Source organism: Culex quinquefasciatus, chromosome 3 (assembly GCF_015732765.1).
Source record: "Culex quinquefasciatus strain JHB chromosome 3, VPISU_Cqui_1.0_pri_paternal, whole genome shotgun sequence".
NCBI classification, from domain to species: domain Eukaryota; kingdom Metazoa; phylum Arthropoda; class Insecta; order Diptera; family Culicidae; genus Culex; species Culex quinquefasciatus.
The window spans coordinates 11,308,693-11,328,082 of NC_051863.1; the positions used below are offsets into that span (position 1 = coordinate 11,308,693).

General features: G+C 38.9%; 1 protein-coding gene and 1 non-coding gene across 8 annotated transcripts in view; both read left to right on the forward strand.

The window, feature by feature from the left end:
- Window positions 1–19,390, forward strand: part of LOC6041217 (casein kinase I) — a 65,431-nt gene that overhangs the window by 17,839 nt on the left and 28,202 nt on the right. For 5 of the 7 annotated variants that reach the window (XM_038260404.1, XM_038260400.1, XM_038260399.1 and 2 more), the window contains exons 4-6: window positions 4,384–4,494; window positions 4,850–5,019; window positions 17,452–17,566. In XM_038260404.1, coding sequence (XP_038116332.1) covers window positions 4,384–4,494; window positions 4,850–5,019; window positions 17,452–17,566 — 396 coding nt within the window. Of the gene's footprint in view, window positions 1–4,383; window positions 4,495–4,849; window positions 5,020–6,918; window positions 7,071–17,451; window positions 17,567–19,390 lie in introns of all 7 variants that reach the window. The other 2 variants (XM_038260403.1, XM_038260402.1) reach the window with 2 other exon arrangements.
- On the forward strand, window positions 18,088–18,160 carry Trnar-ucu. Its single transcript has one exon. It is a non-coding gene; the product is annotated as a tRNA-Arg (tRNA).

The following is a 19,390-nucleotide window of genomic DNA, read 5'->3' on the forward strand; positions in this document are numbered from 1 at the left end:
CTTGAAATTGGAGCATTCTTCTGGGGTGGGGTAAGACGCCAGTAGGTACAGGTTTAAGGTGACGGCCCACGGCTTTTTTTGGTATGCTTTTAAGGCACATCTACCTCCTCTACTCGAGATTATCTGGTCGTTTTCGCTTAAATCGTGTGCCGTGTCGTGAATTGAAGTAATTTAATTCCACATCGTTACTGATTAGTTGAGGTGAGAAGTAAATCATGCAAATCGGTTTGACCTAGGCTGGTTCCATAGGAATAAAAGTTCAAAAATTCTATGAAGGTTATTCGGTTGACTCTTTTCACCCATTTTGCATACATCCTAACTGGGGAAAGCACAAATCTGTATGCTTTTGCATGAAATCTCTCCTCATGTTTTTTTTTTTGCGTTATCAGAGGATGAAATATTAGGAGCGGCGGTGTTCGCTTTATGAGCGAATGGTCCTGGGTTCGATACCCATCTGCTCCCAACGAGAATGTTCTGGACTCACTGAATTTGGAATTTATGAAAAACGTGAAGCTCACGGCAGGGTTCGATCCCCTGCTTTCCACTTTACCGTGGAGCATTGGTAACTTGAGAAGGACTTATATCGCGATTAAAAGCTCAAAAATTCCGACAGATGGCGCAAAGCATCGAAGAATGACGATTCAAATTTTCGCTGTTCGGTTACATAGGAATGCAAACTTAAAATTGAATTTACAGCTCTTAGAACAACTTTTGAGAAAAATTTTAAGTAGTACGAGTGTAAACTTTTTGCCATCTATAAATGAACGCAATCAAAAAATTAGATATTTTTTTTGAAAATATAATATTGTTTAAAATGATAGAGCATCAAAAGTTAACAAAGTATCGAATTTTTGCTCAAAAGTTGTTATGAACGCTGAAATTTAACAAAACAGAATTCGCATACATAACCTCAAAGGGCGGAAATTTCAATCGACATTCTTCGCTCTGTTCTGCTACTCAACACTAGGTGTCGCATGTCGTTTGGCTCTTGAACGGCAAACTGACATAGTTGAATCCAAGAATCGGACAATGAATAAAATTGAATACAAGTTGAATATCACAACTCAAACAAGATAAAAAAAAAAATAGTTTTTGATTACTTATTTATTTCAAAAAAATAGAAAAAACTTCAATTTTTAGTAAACAAAGTTAAAACTGAAAGAAATTTAAATAAAGTGTCTTTTTGTACATTTTTAGACAACAATCCAGGGTTTTTTTTTCATAAATTTCACTATTTTACGAAATTGATAACTTTGTTTTCTTGCATTTTTAGTTTAAAAATATTGATTTAGAATTTAAAAGAATTAAATTCAAAAACGAAGCATGTTGTTTTAATATGATAAAATATGATCTCAAGCTTATTTTTTTAATGAAGACAATCAATTTATTTATTCCATATTTCATAAACAGCCCTAATGGCCGGTCATAGAACTATTTTGAAAAACCGTCGCGGGCCGGATGAAATGGCTTCACGGGCCGGATCCGGCCCGCGGGCCGTACGTTAGGCAGGCCTGATCTAGACAAACATCTGAAAATGGCGAATAGTTTTAATAAATATAGTTTTTGCCTTGTTTCGGTTTGAAACGACAAAATAAGCATTCTGGAATCATTTTCTTGAAAAACTTGTTTAGAGATACGCCACGTTAAAATATTAGTCTTGAACAATTGGAGGGAGCGTACCGCGAAAGCCGTAACGAAAAAAAGTTTCCCATGCTAATTTTGAGTTGTGTATTTAATGGGCGGAATCCGACGAGGTCCACTTGCCATCTGTCGGTGGATACGCGCAACTCACGAAAATTGTCATGTTAGGGGACAGCTGACTTGAGGATACCGTGGAGATTTTCCCTTAAAACTCTGAAAATAGTGGCAGATCAACACTTCCCGTCTTCCGAATCCCTTTCCTTGTCCCTGGTGCGCGGTGGAGATGGGAGCGGCCGGCAATGAACGGCTGCCATGGTGGTGAGAATCTGGTTCAGGTGGAATTGGTTCTATTCCCAATTATCGATTCCTCGGCAACTTGGGCTTAGACAATCCTCATATCACATGACGAAAATCCAGTCTGAAATCCGCTAAAATCACTGTCTCCTAGCGAAGCGAAGCGTTATCGGAGGATGAAATATTATTTGCTTGAAAAAAATAATTTTAGATCAAGGATTGAAACAGCTACCTCTCACATTAGTAGTTCAATACCTTACCACTGCGCTATGAACGTTTGATGATATGGAAGGGCAGATCACAAACAGTTCGCTGTCAGGTCATACAGAACTGGTGAGAGAGTTTTATGCAAATTTTCAAAGAAAGTTTTCATCTACACAGAAAAAAAATCGATTCTCGTAATCGTGAATTAAGTTCACGAATGAATTTATTCATGAGTATGGGGACCATCCATAAACCACGTTTGCACTATAAACATGAATATATTCCTTCGTGGTTCTCGCATTCGTGAATTTAATTCACGATTTCGAGAATTGATTTTTTTTTTCAGTGTAATGTAGCAAGGCCAGGAGCACAATTTCTGCAGTTTTCTCTGCTGTGGGTGTCCTTGTCAGAAGCATACTTTAATCAACATAAACGAGACTTTATTCCTGCGTCTATCATTACAGTTCTGAAGCCGGCAACTCAGATGTGGTAATGCTACCGGCAATCAAATGTGTTTCGGTCGCGTAGAATATTTTATCTATCATCAGGGAAATTACCGTTTGACAAGATGCCGGCTGAAGCTGCCATGGGTTATCCGTATTGAACTCATGAGTCTTGTACATTGAGAGTGATATTGTACCAACCAAATGAGAGCTTCGTTTTTTAAAGAAGAACCCAATATCAATTCTAGTAGGGGTCAAACTTGCCAAGCTGTTCTTGGTCTGGATCAAAAGTAGTTCAGAATTCAATTACCACACAAGTCATGATTAATTATACGAGATACGCTTCAAACTAACGTCACCCAGTAGCGCCACCCCCGGGATCCATAACTCGTCCGGTTCCATGCATGATTTACGACTGATAGCCGGCTCATGATAGTGGAAACGTAAGCCGTTACCTGTTGTTAATGTCCTTTATGCGGCGTTGGCACCTAATTCCGGCGGGGTAACACCGGCAGCTTCCGCATACAGAAAAACGAGGTCGCGCGTCGGATTTGCAGCGAATTTATGTGCGAAAAGTTTCGATGTTACGCCATAATTGAGTTTTCGAAAAAGCCTATTATTATTATTGAGAGAGAAGAAATGCGGAACGTTTCCTGCACGAGCCGGCGGATTCGAAATCCGTTTGAATCCTTGACCCCGCAGGTCCGACGATAAGGATCTCCGAGTATAAGAAGCCACTCTTCATGGCACAGATTTTGGGCGGTTGCGTGCTATATCGCAGTTAAAAATCAAGTGGCAGCAGCAGCTTGCTTTTTAATGGCATTCATTTTACCCCGGCCCTTCGTCGTCGTCCTGTTTTGATTGCTCCTGATATATATATATGTGTGTCGGAATTCAAATGAGCTGTTTAAGGCTTGGGGGGGCTAATTCAATTCGATTTTTGTGGGGTTTCTTTCACGTGGGTTTGTAGGGAAATGTAGAAAATTGCCACCTCACTGACCGTTACTTTGACCTAGAGGTCAACGCGGTTATCGGGTTGTGTTTAGAAGGAGTTGAAAAGGCTCAGATGTTTTTTTTAATGTTATGGATTCGTTTTATGACGTGAGCGGATATCATGAGATTGAAGAAAGTAGTATCTTTTTTTATATTTAGCTATTAGCTTAATGCTAAACTTCTTCAACCCTGGTGGGTTACATAGTAGAAGGAAGGAGGGACCACAACAAGACAATTCTATCAAGTCCTCAATATTCAGTGATGCCTCGAGACGCTTTGATATCAAATATTTCTGTTTTATTTTTGGTTTTGCAAAATAATCTAGAATACAGTTCTTGGAGTCTACCTCCGGAATAAAATGATAAATTCATGTTTATACTTATGGTTCATATTCAGTGATATCCCTGGGACCATTTTTTGTTTAAGTTTTGGGTCTTTCAAAGTGTTCTGGAATACCGCTGTAAAAACACAATTCAATTATGTTTTCGACGTAGATCCGTATTCCAGGACACTTGAGAGGACCCAGAATATTTTAAAAGCTATCCATAAAATGCATAGTGTTACCAAAGGGTCCCAAGGACATCACAAAATATGAACCATCATCGTGAACTTGGTAAAATTGTGTTGTTTTTGATTAATCAGCACATTCAAAAACACCGTATAGAGGATACCCGAAAAAACTTGCAAAAGCTAGTTTGGTGCCGATAGGCAATGTTAAATCGTCGGGAGTGTGCCAACCAAAGGGCTAACTTGCAGCTTGCTGTTCAAAATAACACTACAATATATTTTTTCTTTCTTTCAATTGCAGGGAAGAACCTCTACAACAATGAACACGTAGCAATAAAAATGGAGCCAATGAAATCAAAAGCACCACAACTGCACTTAGAGTATAGGTTTTACAAATTGTTAGGATCACATGGTAAGTGAACCGTTGTTGTTTCTACCATTTTTCTTTTTCTTTTTGCCTTTTTGTTGTCACCAAGTTGGCTACCTAGAGCCCACGCCCACGCCCCCCCAATAACACACAACGGACCGCCGGAACTTGTGCTGCTTTGCATCAAATTGCGGAACCCCTCCCAATCCGCAAATGCTTACAGTCCCGACTTCCAGTTCGTTGTGATTACGTCGCGATCCTCGTAAGTGCGTTCATATCTTAGCTGGAAATATTGAAGAGCAAATATGTTTGCCGCGGTGACCTGCCCCTTCCCCCGCCAGCCATCCCAGTTCTCTCTGTGTGTTTATCTTGCTTTTTCTCCAACCCTCACTTCTTCCAGATACACAGTCTCCTCCCGAGGGGATCCCCCGTGTGTATCACCTAGGTACGTGTGGTGGCCGTTACAATGCAATGGTACTAGAACTGTTGGGACCATCGTTAGAAGACCTTTTTACGTTATGTGGAAGGAAATTCTCACTCAAGACTGTACTGATGATAGCTAAGCAACTAGTAAGTCACGGGTCGGCAAACACCCTATACTTTTTTTTTAAACTATATATATGATACGCCTTCTCTTCTTTTATCGTTTTGATCGTTTTTCTGTTCTATCCATCTGTACTTCTTTTCTGTTTTTTTTTCTCTCTTCCTTTATGTGTTTGTTTCTTACCCTTTGTTTACTCTTGTTTTGTTTTTTTTTTGTTTCGTTTACACTTACCTGGATTTATCAGTTTTGTTTGTGTTCATTTGTAGTCGTTACTGTTACTGCTTTCCTCTGTATACTGTTCGTTTTTTTCGTTCTCGTTCATTTTTCAGTGATTACCTCCTTTTTTGGGGAGTTCTTTTTAAGTTGTGATTTGTAAATAAATATCCCATTGTGTTCGTTCACAGTAGCGTTCGTCACATCCAATCGTGCCATTTTTCGTTCATTATTTGTTTGTGTGTCGTGTGAGTGTGCGTTTGTTACCAATAGTAGATGCTGCTTTGTTCGACTACAATGGTAGATCCTTGCTTACGAAAAACAAAAACAAATTTTCTGTTGTTTTTTTTATCAAGTCCGAGAATCCTCTTAACCCCTTGTAGTGTGCGCTTTTCGTTTGACAACTAATTATTTTACTAGTTTCAAAGGTTCAAGTTTGTCCGTTTTCGCGGTTGCTCACGACTGAAAGCAAGTTTTGTGCGTTTGCAAAGCAGTCGGCACCGCAATTAGTATTTTCCAAATCTCCCATGATTCTAAAACTCACTGGCTCGTCACTATTTTGCTGGTTCCATTGGTTACACCAAATCGATACACGTGATACTGATGTGCGCGTTTGTGAGTGTGTATGTGTGTATGTATGCCCCCTTCCCATGAACTAGATGCGCTAGAGAGCCGTGAAACGTCACCTACTACTGTGTCTAACAGAACAATATGATTGTGATTCGAATTCGGAACGATTTAGTGTGCGATGGTGCTGGCCTCTATGTTGGGCTCGGTACCATCCATACAGCAAATTGAACCAAAAACAATAAGCAAACATAAGCGTTTATCAACAAATCAAAGTAGAAATGCCCATTCGTTTTTGTTGTCATTAAAAAATTTAGGAACTAAAACATTCGAAACAATATGCCGCCAGATACCATCCAGTGTAGATAATCAGACATGTAACTTTTTTTTTATTCCTCTGTTTTCTGTTCTACCATCAAACTTTAGTTTCCTTTTTTTTATTTTTACTTTAAACCACAAACAACACACATCTTTCGCTTGACTAAACCTTCATTAGCAAACCCCCGGAACAAACCCCTTGAGTTTACTTTATCTCCCATGTATTCGCGAAGCAAAATGCGTTCCAGGCAGATTCTTCACCAAACCTAAAACTATACCACCGTAAGCCGACCCGTACTTAATAGTCCCTGAGCGAATCAATCGATGGAACAATCCGCAACGAGAGAAGCGTAGACACAAAGATATTGATATTAAACTGTTATCATTTTTCCTACTTCTCAGAGAAACGCCGAGCATTTCGAACGCCGAGCGGAGAGAGAGAGTGACCCTGATAAATATTGTCCTTGAGTAGAAACGAAACTAAATAGTACATTCAGCACAGCTGGTTATAGATCCGTCCCACCACGCGTTCCCCGAGGTGATCCAACCTGGGATTTCCCCCTTCGATTTCGTTTTTCACGCCATTGGGGATCAATTGTCAAATGGGGCACTTTGTAACTTTAAACAAGATTTAATCAGTAAAATTATACGTCTTTCTTCACAAAGTACAATACCAATTTGCGGAAAACTTTCCGTTAACATATGATCGCCTTCCATTACACTCTCATCAAACTCAACCCCGCCCCCTCAAACTTTGTTAATCGTTGTGTACTATGTTATATATTTCCATTTGCCAACCAACCAAAACCCCCAAATTGACCACCCAGCAGAAGGTATACCGGAGGTGTACTACTTTGGTCCCTGTGGCAAATACAATGCACTAGTTATGGAATTACTCGGTCCTTCGCTAGAAGATCTGTTCGATCTGTGCGGCCGGCGATTCTCGCTGAAGACAGTACTCATGATAGCAATACAATTAGTAAGTAGTTCCATTTCTCTCTCACACACACTCTCTCTCCCACAAAATAAACCAAAAACACTCTAACTCTCGCATACACACCAACTTTTTTCTCTCTCTCTTTTTATCTATTTCACCTTTTATTAAATCTTAACCCCCGTTCTATAAAATCCTAACACATTTCTCACCTTTTCGTAATCTTGTTCTCACTTTTTTTTCTCTAGTAAAACGTTCTTTCTAAGAATTGTCTCATTGGTTCCATTTTGTCCTCCTAACTAATCTAAGTGTTGTACAGAGTATTCTCCAACCTAGGATGGTCGACTCAATCGATGGCGTTTCTTTGTTTTTTCTGCTCCTCAAATAAAAAACAAAACTAAACTCACGCAGAATTGTCCCTCGCAAAAACGTTTGGAACGGACTTCGATTTGTTGATTTGCATATGTTTTGTTTATTGTAAGCGTGTACGCACACACCACACGCAATGCTTTCACTGTGTGTTCAATAATTTCATTTTTATTCAGAAAGTTTGGGCTATTTAAATCTTGTCTTTTTTTCCTTGGAAAGCCAAAAAACGCTGATTTATAAATAGTATCAAATTAGCTGCACGAAAAATCGATACACACACACAAAACGGGGGTGGCAATAAAAAGCCGATACCTGACCGTTGCTTTCCGCAGTCAGTCAGTCGGGCAGCTTTTCCGGCACCGTCGTCCTCCTTTCTATTCCGGAGTTGGCATTGCTATCCTTTACCCCCTAATCGGACCTTCGTGCCCCCGCGGGCGTCGAACGCGTTTTAGATCTATTTTTGAACGGGTCACACACTCTATTGTCATATTACCGTACGAATTGCGCTGTGTGTGTGTATTTGTTTGTTTGTGTGTGTGTTTTGCAGGATGTCTTCTATTGTTTTCTTAAGCACAGACAACCAAACGTAACCCTCTTTTCAAGTTTGTCAATGAACAATTAAACGGCCAATTTGAACGGATCAAAAACTCACCACGACAATTTTAAATTCGCCACAGTTCACTAATGGACGTATTAGACTGTGACAAACAAACAAACTTTTTGACAGTTTGGCAGTTTGCCTACATTTGTTTGCAGAAACGTCAGCCTACATTTATTTTCAGGCTTGTTGGCAAGTCTGCTTGTTTGGCAAACTGTCAAATACAAAAAAAGCAAGCATGTTTGTTTCTTTGCCATAGTCTAATACCTCCTTAACACGCGTTTTATAGCTAAATCAAACTAAATCAAACATTTCTATCAAAAGTTGATAAGGTAAGAAAAATATTTCAGTATTCGAAGAATAGGTAGTATGAAATCGTGGTTTTATATGGAGATTTTCATTAAAGTGAAAATAAACGAATTGATAAAAATGGAAATAAAATCGGATCAAATTAGGTAACGGTAATTTTTTTCCTGAAAATCTCAATAAAAAGCTGGATCTACAACTAACTATTCTTTGATTGCTGAAATTTCCTCCATGATAAAAAAAAAACAATGGTTTACTACTGTTAGTCTGTGGCTTGAGTTTGTCTGGCGGTCGACCTAGAAGGTAAAGTTTGCTGAACCAACGAAACATTATGGATTTATGCAACTGGGTTAACGGATTCTACCTTGAAATATACAAATTTAATTTAGAGTTGAACATTCCTTTGAGCTTATTAGCTTTGCATAAATATTCTTCGTGACTATTTTTATATAGTAACAAGTTTTTTTTTCTCTTGTAAAAATTAAACATGTTTTAGATTTTTTTTATATTTGGCAGAAACTTGATGATTTTTTTTCAATGAGCACGATCATTAGATCATTGGATCATTAGGACGAATATGAACGAACATACAAATCTTCATACCTACATTTTTAAGCAGCTGCAAAAATGCTTTCAATATACCGTTCAGACTCGATTATCCGAAGCCTCGATTATCAGAAGTTAGATTATCAGATTGTATGGAACCTCGGATTATCGAATCACCAACATATTTTTGCGTATTTTTATTTTCAAATTTGAATGGTGGATTGCCTATAAAATAAAAAAAATGCATTTTTCTGTATTTCATCACCGCCATTTTGGCGGGGTCATTCTAGTTGAGCTTTAGTTAAAAATAAGACAAAAAAAAAAAAACATTTTTTGCGTCATTCGATTATCCGAAGTGAAATTTTGCCAAGGCCTTCGGATAATAGATTCTGAGCTGTACTTAAAAATCTGAATTCTGAACAATAGGATTGATTTGGTGTCTTCAGCAAAGTTGTAGGTAAAAACCTAAAACACAATTTTAAATACAGTCCAGACTTGATTTTCCGAAGCCTCAATTATCCGAAGTTTCGTTTATCCGATGTTCGATTATCCGAAGGTTTGTATGGGACTTCGAATAATTGAAGCATGAACAAAAAAAATATTTTTTCGTATTTTTTGTTATCTTGCTTTGAAAATCAAAATTGAGTTCTATGACCCTATTTTCGCCAAATTTGACTGATTGATTGCCGATTAAATAAAAAAAAAAAGCATTTTTTCAATATTTCATCACCGCAATCTTTGATTTAAAAATCATAAATCACTCTAGAGCAGTTGTACCTTATCTCAACAATCAAAAATAAGACAAAGAAAAAAAATTTTTTTTGGTGATTCGATTATCCGAAGTGAAATTTCTCCAAGGCCTTCGGATAATCGAGTCTGGACTGTATTGCTAAAATTTTAAAATCGCTGATTTCCGCAATGTTTGTAAAAATCGCAATTATTTTATTCATTTTTTGCAAAACTTTCTAAAAACCTGCTAGTGTTAGAAGTTTGCATAAGTTTTCAATGAAAAACAAGGTGCTCTTTCAAAAAGTTAGGAAGTTTCCAACAATCGGACGAGTTAAGATTTTTAAAAAAATTGTGTGTTAGCAAAACAAACAAAAAAAAAGGTTTATTTTGTCCTGTTACCTTGTCGGTGCCTAACCTTCAAATCAAATTATTCGCTCTACAGCATTGCCTTGGCGTTCTCGATTGCGAGATTCCTACTCGAAACTAGGTGTCCGAAGGATTGATTGTTGAGGCAATTGCAAACCTCTTTTTACACCTTAGCTTCCATCTACCCCGGGATTCGAACTGACGACCATTGGATTGTGAGCCCAATTGCCTACCAGCGACTCCACTGAGGCTGGACCCAGGGAGACGACTCCTACACCTGGACTGAGCTAACGACCTAACCCTTAAGGTTAGACCGGGACCAACATTTACTTCCCTGTCCGACGGAAGGCGTGATCAGACAAATCTCGTCTCAAAATTTGCCACCGGGACCTTCTGGGATCAAACCCAGGCCGACTGGGTGAGAGGCAACCACGCTTACCCCTACACCACGGTCCCGGCGGTGCCTAACCTTATTACTACTAATTTTTTATTAAAGGTCTTATATAAGCAAAATTATATTTTTTTGCTTTTTGTGTGTATTTAAAAACACCCAAAAAGCAAAAAAAAAAAATGAAAATTTTGGTTTTAGGACCGTTTTTTTTAGCTCTAGACAAGGTCAAAAAGATGGAAATCAGGTAAAACTAACTGTAACTCGGTGAATTCTCAACCGATTTGGAATATTCTTGTTTTATTCGATCCGGAAGGATCGTCTTCACCAAGATCCAAAATTGGTGCATCCAGAGGTGCATCGGCACGGCACGGGTGCTGCTCTTGTTCTTCTAAGATTTAAAAACACGGTGTTTTTAATCAAAGCACGCGCACGTGCTCTGTGTCAGAACTTTAACTGTACGTGCAAATGTCAACGGTTTTTTCTGGATTCAACTTTTTGTAATGAAAAAATGAGGAAAATAAGGCTAAAGTAAACCGTGCAGAGAAATATTCAGCAGTTATCAGTGTGTGAAACAAATAGAAACTATCCGGAATAGCTGCCAAGTGGGCTATGCTAAGAACTTCGGATGTTTGATGACCATTTTTAGGCAAACCCGTTTTTTGCATATTCTTTGACCTTTTAAACCTGTGCTGTTGGATTTCCATGTTAGGAAACAACTAATCGTGCCCTTTACTAGCAAATGTATAAATTTCATTGTTGTTTAAGGTGAGTTTTAATTTAATATTTAAAAAAAAATGTTGAAGATCTCAGATTGAGATTCGGCGCTACAACATTTCATGAAAAGAACTGGCCTGGCTCAAAATATAAGTGAAAAATAGTAGAACATTAAAAAAAAAACATGTACAATTCTTCAAAGAGCCGCTAAGAGTTCGGCACGCGTTCTCGTAAGGTGGTAAAAACACCATGTTCTGTGCCTCCTAGATGTGCTTATAAGAACGGAAAGTGCAAGTACAGTTCGTTCAAATGCATGTCTGGGTGCATCTACCCTAAGTTACAATGAAAGACATTCCCATTTTTTCAAAGGGTTGAAAAAAAAACAGCTGTATCTCGGCGAATTCTTAACCGATTTGAATGATTCCTAAAGAATTATCTCCACCAAGGTAGATATAAAATGCAATTACCTTAAAATACAGAGGATAATTTGTTTTCAACTTTTTTTTTCAAGGGTTCAAAAAGTAACTTCATCTGGTTGATGTCGAATATAACGACTCCTTGCAAACAAGAAAAATCCTTGTTGCACTTGCACAAGTACACCACGTTTAAACGACGCATAAACGATCTGGCAACATTCTACCGGCTTGTTTGTTATTTATTCCACTATGGATGGAAAGTGCAAATCCAACGTGTCAACAAAGTTCTCTGGTGGAGACACCAACAGAAGTCGCATCGTTTGTCATCAAAGGAAACTTTTAGAACACTTCAAAGGTGTTGTCCTTCTGCTCCCGTGTGCCCCACGGCCATCCCTGGTCGTGCAGTTTCTAACGTGTTAGCCATCAACAATTGAGCCCTGTGTCATTGGTTGGTCGGAAGTCGTTGAACTTTTTTTCTTGAGCGGCTTGACGCTTCGACATCCCCGGACTGCGTGCGGTTCTCGGTTCTCTTCCCCGCAGACAGTTGAGCGGTTGGTAATTAGCGTCCGTCTAGCGCGGGGATCTTATCGCGCGAGACCGGCCCGTTTCCGGCTGGATGGCGAATTATTAATATTTTCCTGTGCTCGGTCAGGCTTGTTAGGCGACTAATTTGTGTGTGACTGTGCGACGCGTACTCATTAGCAGGTTGTGGATGGTACCCGTGGGGATCTCCAGCCGCGCAGGACGTTCTGTGTGATTAATTTGGTGACTCGAATCTGCAAGTTCGTGCCTTTTAGTAATACCTTGATCAGGGACGTTCCATGACATTGTCCAGAAACCGAGTCACTTTTTGTCAAAATTTTCACATTTCTCGAGCAGAGAGTGCACCCGCATTATCTCCAGTCTACATCGATTGTGTGTTCTTCTGCGAACTCGGTCCATCCCCGGGGTCGGCAGCTGCGCATTCCCAGCATATACGAGCCGGTTGAAGTGACCTCTCCTGCTGCGCGCCGGCCACCACCACCATCTGACTGTCAAGCAAACTGTAAGCTGATTTGCATTTTAAAATCGTTCCGCAGCAGAGAGCTACCGTTTGTCGCCGCGCGCCACCTCGCCGGCGAATTTTATAATTTAATTAATTTTTGTCGTTTTCTCAATCGTCGCTGGGAACAATATTTTTTTATCTGAAGTAGCTGCGCGAACTGTGCGGGGGGGATTTGCCACGAAAAACGTGACGATTTCTTCAGCCTATTTTTTAAGGAATGATTGGTGGGTAACCACGTCCCAAGGCAAAGGTCAATTGGAAGATTACCTTTCTCTAGCTCTTGACGAGCTCAATTGGTAGATTAGATTGTCTTATAATCCGGACCGCGCGCGCGGCGCGACTTCCAGTGGATGAACTTGGCCGTAAAGTGGTGTCGCTGCAGCCTTGGAATACAAATAGGAGCATCATTTATGTAACCGCCTTGGCCATTGGCAATTGGAAGTCCCGTCACGGACAGAGTGTCGTACGGTGGGGCTACGAAAAAGGTACGATATTGTCCGCAACCATCATGTGTGCATGTAATGGGCCGTGCGATGGCGACGCAATAACCGGAAATGCAAAAATGCACAAATGCATACAAGATGCGAAAATAAAAACTGTCAGACGATTGAAATTACGGTTGACGGCGAATCGAGCGAATCTAGGGTAGATGGCCCTATTTGGGTCTATCAAGCAAAGCACTTTTAGATCTATTTCATTATTAACTCTGAAAACAACAACAAAACCCTACAAAACATACAACCTACAAAAAAATCGATTTTTTCTATTCATTATTCATGTTAAAAACAAGACGTTTTTAGCGTGCAACAAAATGCCATCTATAACAAACCGAAAGCCTTTAAGAAGAGCTCTTAGTGCCGATGTATGTCTGGCTAGGTCCAAAATAGGGACATCTGTCTAATATGAATCTGCATGTTGTTTTGAACCTTTAATGTAGACATCGATTCTTCTTTTTATTTGAATGGAAGTTCACTTAAAAACATTTCAAAATTTAACAACACTCTTTCCAAATAAAATTACGCGCTATACTTGTTTCAAATCGATTAACCTTGGACTACAGCTCAAACGACGAGCTAGCTCGTGCAAACCACAAATCCACAAACAACCGCAGTTTTCTGCGGGCTCATGAATAAATGTCTTCAAATTTACATTAATTGGTTGGTGCCATCTTTGCGCCGAAAGTGATAGCTCGCTGTGTGTTGTACGTCAAATGACCCGCTCATTCTTCTCTCTAGGTCGGCTTCCCACATCAACCTTCAACAACCCGCAAGCCCCAAGGTATGCTCGTTGGCACGTAAGGTGTGGGTACCTATTTTCGCCCTATTTTCTGCGACATTCGAAGTGGGGGGTTCGATCCAAGAAAGCGTGTCTGTTTGCTCGCTCTAGCTGTACATTTTATGTTGGACCAAAAATAGAAGATGTCATTCGTCTTCTCACACACGTTGTTTGCTCGGTTGGTATGCGTCATAATAAAATAGAATCGGCGCGGCGGTTCCACACATTCGCCAAGGAGGCGTACACACAGATAGTGGGCCTTTAGAGAACCTCTAGCAAGAGAGGGGAAATTCGTAGGATTTCCATTGCTGAGAGTAGTTCGGCTCGTAGAAAAAATGAAGACTCCCTATTTGCGAATACCACTCACGACTTACGACCGATTCTGCGAGATGTGGGTCGGAAGGTCACTTTCAAATTTGAGGAAGGATCTGACGCGATCTGACGTGTGACCCGGAGAGGTCACACGAGGAACTACTACTACTGCGGCATAACGTTTGATTGTGTATGCAAATCTGGAAGGCATTATGCTCCATTGAACGTGATACTAGACTGAATTAGAAGCGCTGATTTGTGTCTGTTCGACGTTTGCGCCGCGTAGTCGTTAATTAGCGGTGGGACTTCTGCAGTGATGATTAACTTTATTGTCTGCTAAAGGTGTAACTAGCCACAAGTTCGGGTTGTTATTGTCGGCAATCATCTTTTAGGAGCTATGAAACCATCTGGATTGGGTTACCTCTTCGTCCTTGCTGGAATCACGTCGAACCATTCTATTTTCCATAAGAATTTATTGCTCTACCTTACGAGACTCAAAGCTAGGGGAAATATGCCCTTTCTAATCAAACATCTATCATCATCATATGGAGGGTTTGATGCTCGATTAAAGCTCCAAAAATACTATTTATGCTATAAACTTACCAGCAACAGCACCGCCTCGGGTAAGCACGCAAATTTATGCCATCTAATGGCCAAAAGATCAAATTCAAATTACTTTTGAACATAATTTCTGTTTTGCAAGACCATTTCTCACCATTTTGGTGGCACACACATTCACACGCAAGATGAGAGCTTAGCTTGCCCTAACGATTTCAAAGCGCTTAAGATCCAACTACAGGCAAACATGTGCTTTTGCACATTAGTTAGTCACTCACTTGAAAAATAATCCCGAAACATGTGAATAATTAGCAAGCGCCATCGAAAAAACAAACGCGCCAAGTCTTTTGACGTTTGACTTTTGGCGACCCATTCCAATCGAAGGCCGAAGAAAACCGAGCGAGAAGCGAAGGCAAATAAATAATTTGGGGTGGACACCAACACCACCAGCCGCGCCTGTTGGAGTGAGCCAGTAATGCCAGGAAATTTTCTCTATAAATGCTACTTTTCGTGAGTGTTCGCTTAAAATTTCAGCGGTTTTGGCAGCACCAAGCAGACCCAAAAGAGCGCTGGAAGAAAAAAGAACTAAGCTGAAAATAAGAAAATGGGCGCGGCCAAATGCATTCTGCATTGTGACTGATTAGAAAACATTTGGGAAATATTTTTTTTAATGCTTGTAAATGGAATATCATAACTTTTAATAAAAGTGAAAATAAACAGAAATGTTCACAAAAAATAGCTTTACTTGTTGGCGTTCTTGGTTTTAGTAAATTTAAAGGAACACTCCAGATTATTCAGCACCATTCAAACACGACCGCTTATTAGGCTTAAAATGGGTATAATTCCCCTAATTGATTAATTAAATAAATAAAACGTTACTTTATCCACGTTTAAATGGTTGGTGCCTTCTTCTTATTTATAGAGTAAATGATAGCCTTTCCTCAGTGAGGAAGGCAAAAATATCTATTGAGTAAATTTTTACCATAACCGGGGATATATAAAAGTATTAAATTAATAATTTTATTACACACAACGACAATGATTATACAGTCCAGATTCGATTATCCGATTATTGGCTTTAAATGATTATTTTTTGATAGTTCGTTCCAAAAGACCATAGTTGATTCATCGTAGAATTAAATTTAACATCTAAAAAAAATTACTCAAATTCAACATTTAAAAAAGTCCGCTGGCTGGCAGTGAAGTTATGGGAAAGTATAGGGGTCATTCCAGGTCAACTGAGTACACTTTTGGACTCGACCTTCACCGATTTGGACCAAACTTGGAGGGAACGTTTATCTATCGATAGTTAACAGAAATCCCAATTTTGGTGCTGATTGGACCATCCCTCTATTTTTGGCACCGCCCTCTTTTTTGGCGATTTTCTAAAAAACTTTTTTTTCTTTCAATCATAACTTTGCAACTATTTAAGCAAAAGACTTTCTACAGGTTGCATTTTATAGAAAGTTGTCCAAGGAATTCGATGAAAATAAAATGTTAACCCTTAAATGCCCACTAATATTATATTTTAACGTTTTAAGTATAAAAATTAAGTTTTGACCAATTGATTATAAAAACTGAAAAAAGTTTGATTTTGCACTGCATTCTGTTCTATGAATTCAAATCCGAAATAAGTTTCTCTCATATAAAAACCGAATTATGCGAGATTCATTCCTTTTTGTTGAAAAGTACACCATGAACTTCCGAGTGCTGCGCAAAATCAAACTTTTTTCAGTAAAATCGCTGTATCTCGTCAATAGTTCATTTTAGTTTGAAGTCTACATTGATTATAATGTAAAATTGTCCGGGGAACACGATGGTGATAAAATAAAACAAATAAAATATAAACAATTGGTCAAAACTGAATTTTAATACTTAAAACGTAAAGATAATATTAGGGGTCATTTAAGGGTTTAAATTTTATTTTTATCGAATTCCTTGGACAATTTTCTATAAAATGCAACCTGTAGAAAGTCTTTTGCTCAAATAGTTGCAAAGTTATGATTAGAAGAAAAAAAAGTTTTTTAGAAAATCGCCAAAAAAGAGGGCGGTGCCAAAAATAGAGGGATGGTCCAATCAGCACCAAACTTGCGATTTCTGTTAACTATCGATAGATAAACGTTCCCTCCAAGTTTGGTCCAAATCGGTGAAGGTCGAGTCCAAAAGTGTACTCAGTTGACCTGGAATGACCCATAGTTTGTATCAGACGGTGAGAAAAACTTCCTAAACAAAAATATCGTATCCTAAAATGTACTGAACTGAAATGCATATGTTTTCCAAAATTGCTTTCAATAAACAACCCACGTGCTTCTCCAAAATATATTCTGTCCGATTCCCAACCAACCGTATCGACCCAAGCCACTAATTCTTGTGCGTTTACTTTCTTCAATGTACCCAATCACCTTTTGCTGACCTTCCCCCTATTGGTGCCGAAAATTGCCTTCGTTTTTGATTTGTTTACATAACTTTGTGATACCGTGTTTGCCCACATATTGCCATCAGCACCAAGCAGCATCGTCATCATTATCATCATCACAACTTCTGCTTCTCTTCTTTTCCTCAGCCTCACACAAGAGCAGCTTCTCTTTCCTCTATCTGTCTGTCTGTTTTCATTTCATTTGTGTTTATAAAAGTTTGTATATATATGTGTGTGTGTGTGTGTGTGTGCGAGTATGATTGCACACACTTCTGTGTGTGCTTTACAAAACAATTAAATTGACCCAGATACCAACTGTACTAATTGATCGTATTCCTCTGCTTTTTTTCTTCTTCTCTCTTCCTTTTCTTGTATCACTCTACAGCTCCACAGGATCGAGTATGTGCATAGTCGTCATTTAATTTATAGAGATGTAAAACCAGAAAATTTTCTAATCGGTAGAAGTTCAAATAAACGTGATAAAATTATACATATAATAGGTAAGTACAATGTTCCTTTCCAACATTACTACCCCCACATCTAATGGATCTGCCGTCATCAACATCTGACATCTAAATCAACCGAGTTTGCAAACATCGTCAGAATCGGCATCCACAACGCGATCCACAATACATCTAAAAATAAACGAAAAAGAAAAACATACCAGCAAAACAACTCACCAACTCAAACTCACTCGCCATGTGCGCATGTGTCAGTAAACCCCGACCACCCTATCTATCGTACGAACAGCTCTCCGGCTCTCCGGCAATCGCGAGAGAAACCGGTCTCACAATGTGCTATTTTTAGATCGGCTCTCTTGCCGGTCGCCGGCTTCTTCGTTCCACCCATACCTCGTTGGTTGGTGTGTGGTGCGCAGTGGAGGAACGCACTGAAAACGAATGATGCCCGGCTCTGGCTCTGTACTGCTTCGGGTTCGCAGCAAGGGAGCCAGAAATCGTTTCACGCTCGGCCAAACCCCGCCGTAAACTCAAATCGGGCTTTTAGCGCTCATTTTCCGCATGTCCCTTTGGCGCAGCGGATAGCGCGTTGGACTTCTAATCCAAAGGTCGTGGGTTCGATCCCCACAAGGGATGCACTAGTGGTTTTCCGATCTTTTTTTGTTGGTTTGAGATTTTTTTCGACATTGGAAACTGTGTTGATGTTTTGTTGTGAGTTGCGGAAACGGAAAAAAAAAGTTACAGATTAGGAATTCGGTGTAACGTTTTACCTGATGGTTATTGATTGGGGCCAAAGCAATGAGTTGAACATTTTTGGAAGTGATGATTGATTTGCTTTGCGAGGACGAATAGGAAACACAGTTAATAATATGGACAGAGTTTTTAGATGTTTATTTTTTTTTTGTATAAACTTTGTAGTGTAAAATTTGATTGCTAAAGTATTCTTAATTCCTAACAAGAAACTGAAAAAGTTTTGTATATAGGTTTTTGCATTTAGTTTGATTTGGCGAAGCGATATTTTCCGAGAACTGCGGATTATCAATTCTGGTCAATTTTGGGGTTTTCTCGATTGACCCGTGGTTAAATTTATTTTATAATTTTAATGTTCTTTTTTTAAATATATTTTTTTTATTTTGCCTTCAAAATTATCAACAAAAAACTCGATTCGTCTTTTTTAAATTGAATAAAATGTCTTCAAAATAAAAAAAAATGTTTTCATCACAAATAGGAGACAAACTAAAAAAAAAATAAAACAATGTTCTTTTTTTATTTTTTTGAAAAGGTTCATTAAGGGGTTACATACATGTAGAAAATCACAAAATTTCATATTACAGAAAATTTATTAAATCAACTTAAAAGATGATTTTCAAACACTCCTAAAAGTTTCATGAAGGTATTTCAGGATTTAACTGAGTTAGAGACGATTTAACCTCAGAGTTTTGCCACGCGCAAAGCAAACTGTCTAACTTTCTGAGCGTTTTTCTGTGAACACCAAGTTAATTTACCTGTGCCACGATATCTCGAGATGGGACGGACCAAATTGGCTGAAATTTTGGGTGAAGACTCCCAAGATATGTCCCGTGTGCATGACGAAGCCCGATTTTGAAATTTTAAATTTTTAAAAAAAATTTATATGAAAAACAGAAAAATATTTTTATCTTTTTTTAAAACAAACGTTTTGAAAATCGGCCTTCGTCATGCACACGAGACCGGTTTAACGAGTCTTCACCAAAATTTTGAACCGATTTGGTCGAAGCAATGTTGAGATATCGTGGCACCCGTTTTTTGAAACTGCTAACTTCAAATAGCTATATCTCGGCAAAGCTACAACCAAATGTCTTCAAATCTGTTTTGTTAATAGATGAA